Below are 16,589 nucleotides of genomic sequence, written 5' to 3'. Positions count from 1 at the left end.
ATATCCAGCCACAAAAACCCAATTTTTTTTTAGTTTTACACAAGGTATGGGAGTAAAATGCTGTGAAAGGAATGTTCCCCAGCATTTCCCTGATTTCTCCCCAGGGTCTTTAAATTCGCTGATGTTAAAAGAAAAACAAAGAACTACAAAAAGGCACATGAACACTGCTCTATAAATAAAAAAAGGGGGGGGGGGAAAGCAAGCATTTAGTATTTTGAATCAGCCATTGTGTAGGCATTTGCTTACTCCATCACTGCTCTGTGCTCAGGACATTAAGAAAAGACTGATACTAGAAGGAGTCTTTCTGTTTCATTGAGTCTGACCTGAATTTCCTGTCTAAGGCCTGGGAAATAAAATCAGAGATTAAGATCTTACTTCTTACCCTTGTACAGAAAAACTTCACTAGCAAAGGGCAAAAATTTTCCCAAGATAAACAAAAAATTTGGCTTAATTTTGTGTCTGGGTTATAAATACATTATAAAGGGGGAAAATTAGTCATATGAGCATATAAATAATAGCTCAATTACATTCAAGAATATGTGGGTGGGTGTCCTGGGTGGAATAATTTGCTAAGGAAGAGTTCTTCTTTGCTTTTCCTCTTCCTCTTAATTTATTCCTCTTTCTGAATATGTGCTTCTACTTTTTAACGTTTATTTATATCTTGCTTTTTGTTCTGTAATCTTGGTGATCTTTCTATAATGGGTCTATACACGTTTTTCTTTAGGATTGGTTTGTTATGGACTAAATATTTTTAATGGATACCAACACAGTGTAAATCATTTAAGTGTGTACCTAGCCTCTGGTGCACACTTTCATTTTCTTGATGTCAAGAGAATGTGTATTTAAAACCAAAGGAATGCTTAACAGCCCTGTTGTTCAAGTCTTGGTATGGTTGTTTTCACCATATTGCAGTAGAGTACTGTACAACCTGGTGCAACATCAAAGACCCCTCCTTCTTTCTTGCCTTTTCTTAGGAATTTCTGCTCTTGCTTTTTGCTTCTTGTTTTGAGTTTGCTTTGATGTCACTCAAAATTGCTGACACATAACAAAATTCTCCAACAGTTAGATTTCTGTCAGGCCTCCTGGCTGATCAAGGCTGCCAAACTGATCAGCTCCCTGACTCAGATCCAGGAACCAACCACTCTAGCTATGTTGTTTCTCTTTGTGCAGCTTGGCAGAAGTGAGGAATTTAAGAATCAGCATAACCATGCCCGGCTTCTGAACAAGACTCGGCAAGGATCTGGAAGGAGTAAACCACCTGAGATATGCAGTTAGTGCACCACACAGAGCAGTGAGCTGGAGCTATGTGACAGCATCCCTGAGATGGCTCCCATTGCCCATGCCTGCCTGCAAGAAGGGCAAGAGAAACAATGGAGTTTGCTTGGGATTGTCTTTGTCTCATACCTTCCTACAAAAGTCTGTAGACATTAAATCAGGTACTGTGTATTGTGCATGTCTTTCTCTCAGGTTGTTTTTCTGTTAGTTGATTTCTTTGTTTTAATTTTAATTGGGTGCTATTTACATCATTGCAATTATGAGGTTTGTTCTGGTGTCCCATAAATAAGAATGTTTTTACTGCTAAGAGATGCTGGCAATATTTGTGAGAAGTCATCCAGAGCTGATATTTAACCTAGTGCCTGAGCAGATCATGACCTGACATTATATGCACTCAGTTTGGAAACACTGCGTAGGAGTATTAAAGACAAGAAAGTTTGAGCTGTGCTTTCATTTTAAATCTGGGATCTTGTGCTAGGTGTTAGGAAAGCATTCAAAATTCCATAATGTCAACAAAAAGATTTTTCATAGCCTCAGTGGAGTTTTGACTGGGTCTCTCACTGAAGGCAGGGTTGGCCCTGTCACCAGAAGCACAAGACTGGTAGCCCCCTCCTTACATACACAGTTACTCATGGGAGAGGTTTCTAATCCCAAAGATTAGAAGTGACTCCAAAGGGAGTTTTGTGCAGCAGCAATTTCTCAGGCAGTGGGAGCAAACCTCAAAAGCTCCTGAATGAAGCCTGCCAGAGGAAAAAAGCAAGGGCTGACCAAAGCCTAAGGACCTGACAAGCAAAACTTTGGAAGTTTTTTATTTTCAATGCTTCTTTTGAAACAGTGATTACTCTTAGCATCTTTTCAACCTGTCCTATAATGGGAATCTGTTTTTACTGCTCCTAATTTCTGTATTTGGAGTGTCCTTGTTCCACTATTTAGAACATTCCAGGTTTACAGCTAATTGTGGTTAAAAAAGCCTTTGGTAGGTTGAACAATATGAGACATGCCCTCACTTCCTGGCTCTTTTGAGGACAGTAACCCATGGCCAGGCTGTCTTACGTCTCACTGAATGGTTCTACGTGGTGGGGTGATAAACAGCAGCAGATACTCCAGTGTCATTGGCAAGAAGTGAGACTGATGATATTGGGTCACTTCCCACAGGAAGGGCCTACAACGAAGAACACGGTGTTTATCTGACGTGAATGGTTGGGAGGTTACGTCATTGAAAATGCACTGCACCCCCACACTAACACCTGCTATATCCAAAGTGGTCCCCATTGAGCATCTGCATTTCTGATGTGGATGCATTGTTCTGATTTAGGGAAGCATTCTGAGTGTTGCTGTGCAGAGATAGCACCACACACGGACATAAAACCATTGTTAAGACAAGCTTTATATGGGATGTTCTGCCAAATGGTTCCCTTCCCTTCCTCTTCTCATTTCCTTGTTCTCCTTCAGCCACTGGAGAATGCTAATCCCTTTATTCACTTACGCATAAACTGGTGACTTTCCAGACCTGCTACAAAAGACATTTGAACTAGAAGACTTTTCTGTAAAGATGCAGCAGGAGGAGTTGGAAATGTTTTTCCTGAATGATCTCAACTTGATGGCAGCTGGATTGATTCCTTTGGACCTGAGGATTTTAATGTTGCTATGTTTGTATTGACAGTCAGAATATGGAGAGCCTTGCAATGACAGCTGTAAACAAAAAGGAAAATACTACAGCTACTTTCATTCTTCTCTCTTACAGAAACTTTTTTTTCAATATCTGGTTTTGACCTTTAGAAACAACACATGCACAATGTCTTGCTCATCCCAAGCAGCAAGCTTTGACATTTTGTTCTTAACACACAAAAGTGCAGGCACATAACTATATCTGAATGGCAAAAGTATGGAGACATCTGTGGAGAGCAAAGTCATTGCTGATTCCAAAAATTTCTCAGAATTAAATACGAAAATTAAAATCTAGGCATGACTTGCAGCCAAGAATGTCTCTTTTGGTCTGTCCACCCACTTGTTGACTGTTGGACAGTCTGTCCCTCCCAGCCCACTCCAGAGACAGTTGGCAGGGTGAGCAGGGATCATCACCTTTTCTGATGTGGCTGGGTACTGCAGAGCAAGCTGCAATGGGGCCCAGGGATGGCTCTAAAGGCTCACAGGAGACACCTGGATTCTTGACCCCCCCAACAAAAACTATTTTTCTGCTTTACCTAGTAACACATTTAGCATACTGAGGCTGCTGTGATGTTAAAAGAATAGTTATACCATGGTGTTTTCAAGAGATGTGATCCCAGGCCTTGTCTTGTACAACTGCAGGAGCCCTTCTAGTCCCCTAATCCAGACACTGACCCAGGGAAAAGAACAATGGCCTTAAAACACCCACTGCCAGCATTTTCAAGGATTGCAGTCTGCAGATTGGGTTCTTCCTTTTTCCACTGATTCTCTCAGCATTCTCCCTATCCCCCCTTCCCTTCTCCCTCCAGTTCTTCTTTCATCCTCTTCAACCATCCATTTTCCATGGCATAGCTTCCCTCTGCTTTCACAAGGAATTAAGCTCTACTCTTGTCAAAGAGCAGTCATCTTTGACAAAGGAAGAGCATTGGAAGCAGATTTCCCCAGGTGAACTGAGAACTGCTCTAATTACTCCTAACATGATCCCCCACGTGTGTGTCAGTACAATTGTCCTTAATTCTAGCAATCCCCCTCCTTTGCCTGGGTGGAGTCTTGCTGTGTATGACAGAGCAAACTGTTCTAGTGACAACCATTCTTGAGCTCAGCTGCACTCATAACACATGGGTGAAAGTGACTTGTCACTGTTCCTTCCTTAAGCAATAGTGGTGGTAAGGGACTGGTGCTTTCCTCCTGCACCCACAGGGTCAGAACATCTCTATTTTGGCAAAACATGGAGCAGAAGCACAGTTCTGACATCTGCGGGAAAAAAAAAAAAAAAAAAGGGAAACAAGCCTTTCAAAATAAGGACAGTTCTTGGACTGTTCTTAAAAGGGCCTGAAACTTGAAAACCACAAACTACAGGTGAAAAACTACTTCTTTTATGATGTGGGATACTTTCTTTCATACAGTGATTGCTTGATGTCTTAATACATGAGTTTTGCATTTCCCAAAATGAAATCGGGGAGGGGAGTGCAGCAATCACAAGCCGCCCTTTTGTTTTTTTTTGTTTTTTTTTTTTTTCAGTGTCTCATTACATCCTTCTAGCCCAGAACTCAAGGATAGGCTCTGGCCTTCACATATAAGGTATACAGCAGATTGTTTCATTGAAATTAAACTAATGACTTCAGTATCAGTTTGAGAATTTTATTAAAACCATAGGTTTCTGTTCTATACAAAACTGAGGAGATTTCTAAAAAAAAAAAAAAAAAGTATTAACCACATAGGAACAAATGCAATGTAAGTGGCTTGTTGATAAAAATCTCTGAAAGCTATATACAGGATTAATACTACACAACTGTATTAATGTAGAGACTGTCAGCAACTTTAGCAATATATACAAACTACCTTTACACCCATAAATATCTTATTTACAGCTAATAAATAACATCCAAGCTAAACCATGTTTCCTTATGAAAAGAACTTTCACTATTTTGTATCCAAATTCTAAATGTGTTTGTATTTGATCCTGTATTAAGAGCACAGCTGTCCAGATACTTTGCTTCTGAAGAATTTAACTTTTAAGAGAAAATTGCAACAAAATGTGGAAACTATAGGGAATAAATCACTGTATTTATTTTTAGATGTCTCAAATGCAGTGGCTCAATACTCAACCCCACCCTCAATGACTCATCACATCTCTGCTGTAGTTTAATCGAATGTGGAATCAAATGTGAGCAATTTCAGAGCTATTAATATTCCAACATATTGCACTGTTTAAGACTTTTATCCCCAAATATACTAGCAGCTACAGTTGGAAATAGGAAACAAACTGTGCACATAAACACTTACATTTTTTTCTTTGCTTTTAAGATGGGATGATATTGGAGAAATCACCATCTCCGTGCTGTCTTGCCCATGCAGGAAAAGACTACAACACCCAGCAACATAGCTAACATTACACTCCTCCAAGTGCCTACCTTCAGGCCCTTCTACCTCTCCAGCATTTTGTTTTTCCTCTACGAAGTTAAAAGAGGGCTATTGCACCTTTCAGCACACTAGAAAAATTGTATGTTACTTTAAAACGGGGAAGCAGACTGCCTTCAATATACCTATTTTTGTAAACTTGCAGCGTGGCTAATTTCAGTGTTTCTCAGAGCACTCTTTCTTGTGGAGCACACAATCAGGCTGCTTTTAACTCGGCTCCTGCTTCCCGCTGAATTCCATCTCATGGCAGAAAGCTAAGCAGCTTCTAGCACAGCCAAGAAACAAACAGAGGTGGTCCTCTGGCAGTCACAGTTTCCAGCACAGCAAAGAAACAAACAGAGGTGGTCCTCTGGCAGTCACAGTTCCAGTACAGGGAAGTATGAACATCCTTGTCAGCTATCAAGTGGATTCACTTGCACTGAAAACTGCAAACAGCAGCCACTCAGCTGCATGACTGACACTCATTGACAAAGAGTAGAGAAACTGTGACAGTTTTGGCATACATGATGCAAGCAAGCTGGGAGAAGGTGGAGGTGGGGGGAAATATCTGTTTCCTGCATTTTCTGGTAGCTCAATTCCTCTGCAGTTCCATTTTCAGTGTTGAAGGCTAGACAGTTTCATTTGCAATAACTGAAAGCATAGATAAAGTATTAAATGTCTGCATAAGACACTGGCATTGCTGCCTTCTCCTACAGCTGTTATTTATTACAGGGTTTAGTGGCATAGAAGTATATAGCTTAACAGATCATACCTATTGCTAAGCACCACTGGGATCTACCCCCAATTAAATACATTCATAACCACAAACTAAAAAATTCATCCCCATATTAAGTCAGTCCCTGACACCTTCTAGTATTACACACAGCAAAGATGGTTTTTTTCACATGGGAAACCTACTTATTTGTTAAACACACACTTGAAAACTATGAACTCTCCCCACTGAACTGCCTGAAAATTCAGTTAGCCAAGACAGAAAACAAATCTGTCTAGTTTTAAAAGACTCCTGAAAAGAACAAAAACAACCAACTAACCAAAAGAACCCAAAACAAAACAAAACAAAAAAACCCCAAAAACAACAGCAAAAAATAAAATCAAGCACAGGGCTTTGTTTCTTTTCAATAAATACTAAAAAATTGCTATATATGATCTGATGTCAAGAAACCTTGTCACAAGGCACCATGATTAAGCAAAATTACTTGTATCTTTTCAGCACTCCAAACTTTGGCATGTTGTTTTGCAGGTTTCTTTTTGTTTTTAACTATTTGGATAATGGTTATGGTTAGTAACTTCATATGCTGAGACTTTCTTACAAGAAGTCTCTAAAATAGCTAGGAATAGCAGGCAAAAATCCAGCAGCGGATAAATATTTCTATATATTTGGTTCTGAACATCCAGTCCACAGGGATGAACAGACTCTTCTCCTCCCCAGTGTGAAAAATCTTTGCTCTTGTCACTTAAGCAGATTCATGAGCTGAATTTTCTTTAGAGGCTTTCTTGGTACTGTGGAAAAAAGATAAAATATAAAGGTGATAAGGAAGATGTAAGATACTTGTCTTACTTTTGAGAATTAAGATTTTAAAACTCCCTGCTTAACAGGAAGATAAACTATGTGCTTGGGCTTCTCCTGGCTTCTGCTTGTTTTTATGTCAGATACACACACAGATGTCTCAAGGCCCATCCAAGTCATTGCCCCAGAGTCAAGGTCAGCACGTGCACTTTTTATGCAGTTAGATCTCAGCCTAGAAGTGTCCCCATTCATACACAGCAATTGAACTACAATAAATATAACCACTTCTCTATCTCAAACTTTTGTGGGTAAAGGGCAAAGACTGTCCCCACATTTAATCTGGGTCAGAAAAATTATTGATAAAAATACTAAAGTGCACCAAGGGCTATTAAACAAAGGCAGAATCTCTGATCCATAGAGATGAAAATCTGAGAAAGTCACTCAGCTGATGGTTGCCATCAGAAAGCAGTGTGCCAAGAAGAGCACCTGCATATGCCTGCTCCATTCCAGTACCAGCCTCCAAATCTGCTGCTGGCAAGTAAGGAGGGAGGGCTCTGGGCTGACCCAGTATGGAAGTTTGAATATTCTGCAGCTAAGGGTAAGCGTAAGGAATCTTGAGACAGAGACATGCTTTCCTCTGTGTGCTAGTGCCTTGTCCGTAACCCTCCCCAACAGTCCCTCAAGCTTGGCCACCGAGTGGCTGTGAGAGGCAGTGACTAGTACCTGCTTCTCAGACATGCTAACAACCACACAAGAATGGTCAGCAGAGAAGCAAACAAAGGGCTTTTAAGCTGCTACCCCAGCCATAAGCAAACCTCTGGTTAGTCTGACTGTGATGCTTCTGAAGCCTTGAGAAGGCTAGTGCACAAGTCAATTAATGGGAAAGTTTTATTACCACTTGAGTGGTAATAAAACAATATAGAACCAATAGTGATTACTCATACCCTGCTCTCTTCCTGTTGACGGGTTGCTCTGAGCATTTCACAAATATTGCTGCCTCTTCTCCCTTACTGAGACGTGAGGTGCCATCTCGAGAACAGAACACCACTCTGTGGAATAAATATTGGAAAAATCACATGACTGAGCCAAACATCCCTTTTTAATCTTAGAAAGAAGACTGGTGCTTGGAAACAGTCTTTATACTTTGTCACATGGGGCACTGCTACTTCACAAGCCAGTGAGAAAGTTATTTTTAAAAGAGAATTCTGTGACAAAAGAAACGCTGTGCAAGAAAAACTGGTAAACGAATTATACATGGGCATCAAACCACAGCCATAATTTTCACTGATCCTCTGCATAAAATCTTGTGGCTAAGACAGCTGAAGTTCTATCCCAAAGTCTCTTGGATCTTTATTTGCACCAGTCTTTACGTGAGTTTTTTGTCAGGTGAATGAACTTGGAAGAAAGCCATACTCCTCAAATGTTTGCAAACAAAGTAGGTTACAATTTCCAGAAAACCTGAGCACTTGCTTTTACTATTTATCAGTACTTTCCCCACCCCTATATTTGTTCAGCTCTGATAACAGTTCTTTGATCAAGTGACTGACCTGTTTATTCAAAGAAGGAACTTATTATTTACTATACTATACCTAGGACACACATACTCTGTTCTAGGCCCGTGTTCTGCAAACAGAGCTCATGTTTAGCGAATATGAGTATTTCAAAAGATTAATGTCAAAGCACTTCTGTGCAGACTTTGATGTTTTAACATTCACGCGTTAGCAATGTCCAGCAACAGTTGTGTCTGTTTTCCCCCACCATGCAGGTATTAAACCCCTAAGAAAACCCAACTTAACTAAGCAATAATTTTTGTGAAAGCACACTTTTGAAAGGATTTCTAAAAACCCCCATCTAAGCATGCTCTTTGTGACAAAACCTATGCAAACACCCAGCATGAAAAAGGAGGAGAGAAATTGCAAACACAGTCACTGATGCTGGTTCATGGACACACACTCCTGCATATTATAACTAACCTCAAGTAGATAAGACAGCAGGATACAAATTAATTATGTGGGAGTAAAGACTATAAATTGCAGATCACAGTGGAAGCAAATGACTGAACCTGGCTGATATAAATGGTGGTTTGATACCACTGGAGCCCTGATTATCAGTGCTGCACCAATTTGTAACTGCTTAACATGTTTGTCCCAGCCTGTGAGATACCAGAAATCAGGAAGCACTGTCAATTAAAACTAATATAGCTTGTAACAACCAAAGCAAGTTACTTTTTCTGAGTTTCTCCTGACTTCACTCTGACTCTCTGGATGTCAAATGTAAAAGGAGTCCACCAGTCTGACCAGCTGAAGAAGGTGTCTTTTTCCCACTGCAGCTTCAGCATAAGCAGGTCTCCAATATCCACTTCTGTGTAAATCAGGAAGGAGAAGGTCTTGTTTGAGGAGACTTCAGGCCTGTGGGGAGGAGAAGATTAAAAAAAAAAAACAAAAACCAAACAACAACAACACAACAAAACAAGAAACCCCCCAAAAAAACCAAAAACCAACAAACAAAAAAACCCCGAAACTCTTGGACAGACAAAGAAAATTAAGGAGCAATAGAACCTGGAATTTTTGTACTCCAGAGAAGGAAGCAACCTTCTGCATAGGATGGTTGATGCATCCTTCTGCAGAGGTTCATCACTGATGGATGAAGTAAGGAAAAAAATGCCTTAAGCTTTTGTAGAGGCAAAAGGAACATCCTTCTGTAGCAAGGCTGCTAAAATCCTGGGACAGTCTGACAGGCAAGGGTTGTCCTCTCCTGTGCTGATGACTCTCAGAAAGCCAGACAACCACCAGCCATAAACAATTTACATTCCTCAGAGCAGAAAACAGACTTTGGTGATTTCCAGCTCCATTCCCTGCCAGCTTATGTCCAGGGATGTACACACAAACTTATTTGCAGAGCTGTGAAAGCAAATCCCAAGTCTCCCTCAGCTTCTGTACTGAGGTCTTCAAACCCATTAGTCTACTTTTAAGAAGATTTAACATGGTACAAAGGTACTGAAAAGAAAATAAGAAAGCACTAGAAAGACTCTTATTAGGCTGAGTCACAGGTCAGACTTCAAATTTCCATATTTCAGATGTCATATCAAGAAGAGCTACTGTAAGATTTGGTTCATTAGCTTCAGAAGCAAATGCAACTCCTTGATCAAGCCCAAGAGCAGATACTAGGACCCTGTAAGATTACTGGAGCTGGAGCTAGAACAAGTTTTTCAGTTAAGACTTTAACAAATTTAGGTAAACTCAACAGTACTTTGCAGTTGTTTCTGTAGCTACTTACAGTGTGAAAGCAATGTTCTCACTCTCATCTAGAGTGCCATAGAGAGAGATCAGGAATGGCTGGTTTGTCTTGGTTGTGTTAGTCTTTCCAAAGAAATGTATCTTGACCTGGTAATGAAAGACTGGAAGAATACAAAAGGAAAGGCCATTAGGAAAACTCAACTTCCAAAGAGACAGCTGGTGACGAAATCACCCTGCCTCACCTCTGAAAATCCTAGGCTGGAATATGCCAACTTCACTAAAATGAGTTTACTTCCCTGCAGGTGTCCAGGGAACTATTTTTGTGAGAAGGTAAATATAAGTTAACAAGGCAATCGTCTTTAAAGAACACCTTTGCAGTTCTTGCAACTGAACTCTGCATTCAAGCTGCCACTATAACCACAGTTTTTGCATTATCACCTTCAAACCTGCTATTGAACGTGTAAGACTTGCTGTCCTTGACTTGAAACAAGTGAGAAGCCTTCCTCTTACAGGACTCTTGTTAAAAGGAGACAAAAGAAAAAAAATCAGCCCACTGACACTGCAGATAAAGCACCAAATGCCAGCAGAACACCAGTCTTGCAGCTGCTCTAACACTGCAGGAATGTGCCTTCTGATTGCTGGTCCATCACACAATGCACACTATAAGCATCCCATGGGGTACAGGCAAAGCTAGGGAGGAAAATAAAATAAAGTAGTAAAATCCAGTGCTATTTTCCTAGCTGAAAGCCTCCCAGTTCTCTTGGCACTGTCCTTCTCAGATCTCCCACAGTGGCAACTAGAATCAAGAAGTGCTGTGCTATTTTAACAAGGACTAGGGCTCCTCTAGCAAGCGCACTACCAAAGCCACAAATCTGATGTTTGCATATCTTTAAATAAGTTGCTCATCCGACTGAGTTCTGCTGATTATTTCCCCAGCAGAAGAAGTAATCATTTGGATGAAGAACACTGAAAGGTTTGGAAGACTCAGCTGTTCCAAGTGATAGGGCAGCAGAGGAAGTCTAACTTTTGCTACTCAGAAACTTGTTACAAAATACCTTTCTTCTTGTACTCTACCCGACACCTCCACACATTGAGTAAGAGGACACTTTTCTCTGAGACTTGTATTCAATGGCAAACTATAGACCAGCTTCACCCCTGCTCACCACAGGCACCAATCAGGAATATTGTCATCTGCAGCACACGCCCACCATGACACACTGCTGACCACAAGTACCAGTCTTGCTCACCAGTAAGCAGGCACTACCTACCTTTATAGGGCATCTGAGCACGGGTTTTCAAATACATTTTGGTGTTTCTCTTTGTTCTCACTCTGTTGACCTTGTAACCCAAATTGTTGCAGCGGTTCTTGCGGCAGCTCAGGCAGAGGCCCTTCTCAAAGGCCTCCTTTGTGTTGCAGCGGTAGGCCATGCTGGGCTTTTCTTCATTGAGGAGAGAGTCAATGAAGAGGTGGATGGATCGTTCATGGGAGCATTTCACCAGCTGATCCACATCTTGAAAGAATGAAAATGTGGAATATGTATACATGCACACATGTAATGATATAAACCCCTAAGCAATGCTGTCAACAGGCCTGATCCACTATGCCAGAGCTGCTGTTTACAGATGACTTTTAAAAGCACCTAAAAGAACATATTCCTGTGCCTCTCAGACATCCTTCCCTACAAGACACCTTGCAGGACTATTCAGGTTTCCCTCTGAATGTTATACTGCTTGCTTCAGAGCAACCTCACCTCCAAAGCCTTTCTCAGCAATCAGACGCAGTGCTTCTCCCAGATTGCAACCTGGCTGGAAACCTCCACCATTGGGATAAATATCAATGTGTCCAACAGGCTTCTGGATCCCAATGCTGCGGTCTGGAGAGCCTCGGGTGTAGGTGTGTAGGACATCCACAAAGTCAGCATCATCCGGGGAGAGGCGAGTGAGTTCATCAGCATACTCAAAGGTAGGACCAGCAGGATCCAGCCCTTTATGGGGCAAACCACAAAGAAAAACTGATACTACTGTCTGCCAAAGACACTGACATTGACAACAAAAGCTAAACTCAACTGCCATGTTGGGCTGGAGTATTGAGTTGGTTTTCCTGCAGACATTACAGAGGGATCATTTAAATAACATTCATGTATACAGGAGAATCAAATGCACTACCTTGAAATGTTGTCACTGTTTAAAAAAAATAAAAGTGTATGCAAGCACATGGAAGGAAGCCCAGCGAACTTCCTCAGAGCTGTAGCTACAGTGTAGCTGTAGTGGGTGGAAGAAACGAGCTCCTAAGTATTTTCTCAGTGTCTTCCTCTCTTGTCAAGAACTGTAGAACTTGAATCTGAAGTGTCTGAAGTATGGAAAAGTCTTGCTGACAACTCCATGCCAGGGGAACAAGTGGGAAACATAAATGAGGGCTTCACTCTCTACATACCTAAGGGGAAGGGGATTATTATGGTAAACTGTCAAGCGGCAGCAACACTGACATCAAAAAAGCCCAGAACTATTCTGCCAGTGAACAAGTACTATCTCCTGTTCAGACAACTACCTGAGAGATGGCTGAAGGGACATGTCTTTTCTGCAGCTCTCAGGTGGGGACAGGCACCTGTGCTGTTCACCCACAGTTAGCTCCAGTGAGTCTGAGCTGCCTCAGCCTCAGCTGTGAGGGCTTCAGGGGCCACATTACATTGCTCCCTGTGCTTTTCCCAAGGAAAGGAAGAGCACCAAAAGCAACTGTAGAGGCATAACAGAGGGCTACTGCTATGTCAGTGATTTGGCAAAGCAACAAAGCTGCAACTTAGAGAAAGGAAGGGCAGAGGGACTACTGCTTTGGCCTCCTGACTTTAATCTGCCACCTCTCAGGACTCGACCTTTCCAGGTGTGACTGCTGCCTAGCTCTCCTCTCAGCCTGCCTGTGGATCTAGGATCACAGCCAGGCTCAGGTGAAAGAGTAAAGGGTGACAGGAGCTAGGCTCCCTTCTAAATGCTGCTCCCAAGCTCTCTCAGCAACAAAGACACCACAGATGAGCAATTTTCTTAGCCTCATTTGCTGATGCTGGCAATTCCTTTGTCACTGAGATCAGTGCTAGGGCTCAGCTCTCCAGGTGGTGGGTTGTAAACCAGCCCCAGAGCAGCCACACACTCTGTCTTGTCTAGCACATTTCTCAGTCTCCAAAAATCACCTTAGACATCTGAGCACACATAGCAACATGGCAAGTATATGTATGCTCCCTTCCCCTTCCCCAAATTCTCACAGTATTTTTTCCAGCCTAGAATATTTCTTGAGCCTGTTATGATTAACTTGTTAATAACCCACACTGGATCTCTCTTCTGATTATCTGTCCAATCTCCCTTTGAGCCGATATAAACTTCTTGCATCTGCACCATCCCATGGCAAAGAGTTCTGCAGGTACTAAAACTGCTGCAGCAGGACCTACGTCCTGTTCTTTTTGAATGGCTTCCATCAGCTGTAAGAAATGACTGCCTGGATAAAGACAACCAGCTGAACTTCTCATGCTGCAAGAGATACTGTGACCTTTTCCAAGCCACAAATTTGGTCAGTCCCCACCGCACCCCCCAAACAACTCTTTTATCATGGCCTACTCATTCATTTCCTGTGAAAAAGCAAATAAAGGTTTCTCACTCACCACCTTTGTTGTTATTTTCTGAATTTTTTTTCTAGTTCTACTAAAGAAATACCAGCCCTGATATTTCATTAAATGATGAACATATAACCAAAGTACTGCCAGCAAGCAACAATTATTGGTGATTTTTCAGTGGAATATAATGTTTCAGTATGGAAGAGATAGGACCCTCCACTCTACAGTCACAGGTTTCCTTACCAGTAATTCTGTTCACCTTCTTTTTGGTCAGGTTCCCAGCAATCCCAGCAGCATGGGCACCTAGACTGTACCCCAGCAAGTGGAGATTGTTGAGAGGGTAATTGAATTGCTCCTGCAGAAGAGAACAATTTGTTTGAAGTTCAAAACCAAACACAAAAATGTCAGAAAACACAAAAAACCCCCCATTTTGTTAATACCAGGATTTTTGTTTGAGCCATGAATAATAGAAGAAACACTATACAGCTATCATAATTTTGTGCCATAGTAGATTTCTTGATCTAACTAATTTATGGCCAAAATCTAAGCTGAGAGGAATGCAGAATAAAGGACAGAAAACAGGGCTGTGTATTATAAAGATTTTCAGCCACCCTCTCCCCACCAGTTTTTGGATCTCCTAAGTATTTTCCAAAGGCAGGGCACATTTCTGATTCCCAAGGGCTGGCTGCTGTATAATATATAGGGACCTGTCTTTCATAGAGACAGAAATACTGTGGGCTCAGAGGACTCCACAGACCACAAGGTAAAGTTTCTGGAATGCACTACAAAAGCCCTCTGAGCAGGAGATAGCCAGTAAATTAAAGCTGGAATTCTACCAGTCCAGCTAAAGTACTGTCTGCAAGAGTTTAACTCCATCGTCCCAACAGGAGATGATTAGCACAACTGCATCACTGCTGTTCTGTCTCCTGTGACATTATGTAGAATGTGAGACATGTCTCCATGCCTTACCTCCATCCAGTCAATAAACATAGCAACATCCTTTCCCACCAGCCTGGTGTATGCAGCAGACACCGGATAGTGCTGCTGAGCTCGAACTAGCCAGTCCACCACAATGACATTTGAATCAGGTTCCCTCTTGTACAGAGCATCCACCAGCTTCGGGACCCAGCTTTCATACATCCCTGTCACCTGTTGATTTTGGGGATTTTAGTTAAAAAAGGAGAAATAATATATCTGTGAGACACCTCTGGACAGTTTATCAGAAGTGTGGTTAAAAGGGAGATTCCTCCCACTTCGTCTTACCGTCCACCCATGGATCACCACAAAGGTTTTACTGGTATGATTGAAGTTGCACTGTGCCAGGCTGTTCACCTGCCCAGGAACCAGGTAGCAGACATCCTCATCGGGTTCTGCAGGTGTCCGTAAGGAAAACTTGCTTTCAATTCCATCGAAATTGTTTTCAGCTTCTGCTATGCAAGAGCACAAAAAACATATAGCAGTGTTTAGGAGTACTAGGACAAAGTCAGAAGGCACAGGTACAATGTTGGAGAGATATCTGGAACAGTCAAGAAATGGGATGCATGATTTTCATTTCCTACAGCACTCAACAGCCATGTAAAGAGGAAATCAAAGGATGAAAATTGCTCCCCTTCCAAGGTCCTGCTAAAACAGTAAGAATCTGCTGAGCTGTCACAGAGGTATGAACGCATTTTAAGAGTCAGTATTTTCCCCATTACACTAAGCAGGAAACCTCTTAAGTATCACAAGAGTACAGAAAACTGCACAGGACAGTCACAGACTCATCCAGGAACGCAGAGAGCTACTACCATACTATTACATATTTTGGTGGTGCATCTTCCACATCACCTCATCAATAATCACTGCCTAACAAGGCCTTTTGTAACACCATGTAGTTGCAGTGCATTAAAAGCTGTGAAGCCACCACTGCTTTACAAAATGCTAGTTCTAACTTCTGACCAACAAACAGCAGGTGAGAAGACCAGACACCCATCAGAGAAAGTGAACTAGCAAACCAGCAGTCTATTTTGAAAATAAGTACATTTTCAGGTCATCTGATAAACTACAGAAAAATAAGGGCAGAAGAGTATCTTTCTCTGCCTGAAGCTATTTTGAGTCCAGGGTGGGGAAGGAGGTGAAGATCCTGTACTGGTGGTAACAAAGTATATCATGGCCTGCAAAGATCACTCCCTCCAGCTTCCAGATTCAAAATTTAAGTACTCCTTTTCCTGCCAAGGCAGAAATTACTTTAGGCTTCATACTCACTATTTCCTTCAGGAAGGAACTTAAATGTCTCCTCTTTTTATGTCTGATTCAACACTTAAATGCCTCTACATACAGCAGACCCCATAATTAACTTTTTAAAACCCAGGCTCCTGTTTGGCAACTTGAGTTTGGCAAATATTGATTGCCTGTTTTTCAAGTGCAGCTGAACTTAGGCCAGTTCTGTCCTGCTCAGCATGGTCTTTCCTGACATCAAGACCACCAACTTTTCACAAACTCCTAAACACACATTAATGACTGGCTCCAAGTCATCATGGGGAATACCTAGGTAAGGACCTTACACTAGGCATGCAAAACAGACTCCCACTCCTCTTTTTTTTCCTCTTGCAGAAGAGGTTTTCTATGATAATTGGTAGATTTGCATTTCTGCATCACTCAGGTGATTATTAACTTACAATTCATTTTCTTCCAAAACAGTTTTTCTGGTCTTCTTATTCAAGCTACCACACACAGCAGGCCACTGACTTCTGCCTGACCCCACCTCAGGGAGTTCTATAAAGTCTGGGAAGTTCTTGCTGTGCTTGGAGGGTCACAAGAAATCAGGGTCTAACCTCCTGCATTAAGTCTAAAACCAGCACAGAGCCTTGCAACAAATGCTTATATACAAGCCTCTGAGAAACT

At 41.7% G+C, this 16,589-nt stretch overlaps 1 protein-coding gene across 1 annotated transcript; it reads right to left on the bottom strand.

The window, feature by feature from the left end:
- Positions 1-4,634: 4,634 nt before the first annotated feature.
- On the bottom strand, positions 4,635-15,248 carry LPL (lipoprotein lipase; the record flags this gene model as incomplete). Its single annotated transcript, XM_017739347.1, has 9 exons — positions 4,635-6,864; positions 7,816-7,920; positions 9,097-9,279; positions 10,148-10,268; positions 11,376-11,618; positions 11,859-12,092; positions 13,950-14,061; positions 14,676-14,855; positions 14,970-15,248. Coding segments are annotated over 9 exons (1,503 nt in total), but the record flags the coding sequence as incomplete, so codon positions are not given.
- Between the last annotated feature and the right edge of the window lie 1,341 nt (positions 15,249-16,589).

This window comes from Corvus brachyrhynchos, unplaced genomic scaffold, assembly GCF_000691975.1.
Source record: "Corvus brachyrhynchos isolate BGI_N302 unplaced genomic scaffold, ASM69197v1 scaffold547, whole genome shotgun sequence".
NCBI lineage: Eukaryota > Metazoa > Chordata > Aves > Passeriformes > Corvidae > Corvus > Corvus brachyrhynchos.
Note: the sequence above shows the minus strand (reverse complement) of the source record. Positions and strands in the feature narration are given on the sequence as shown.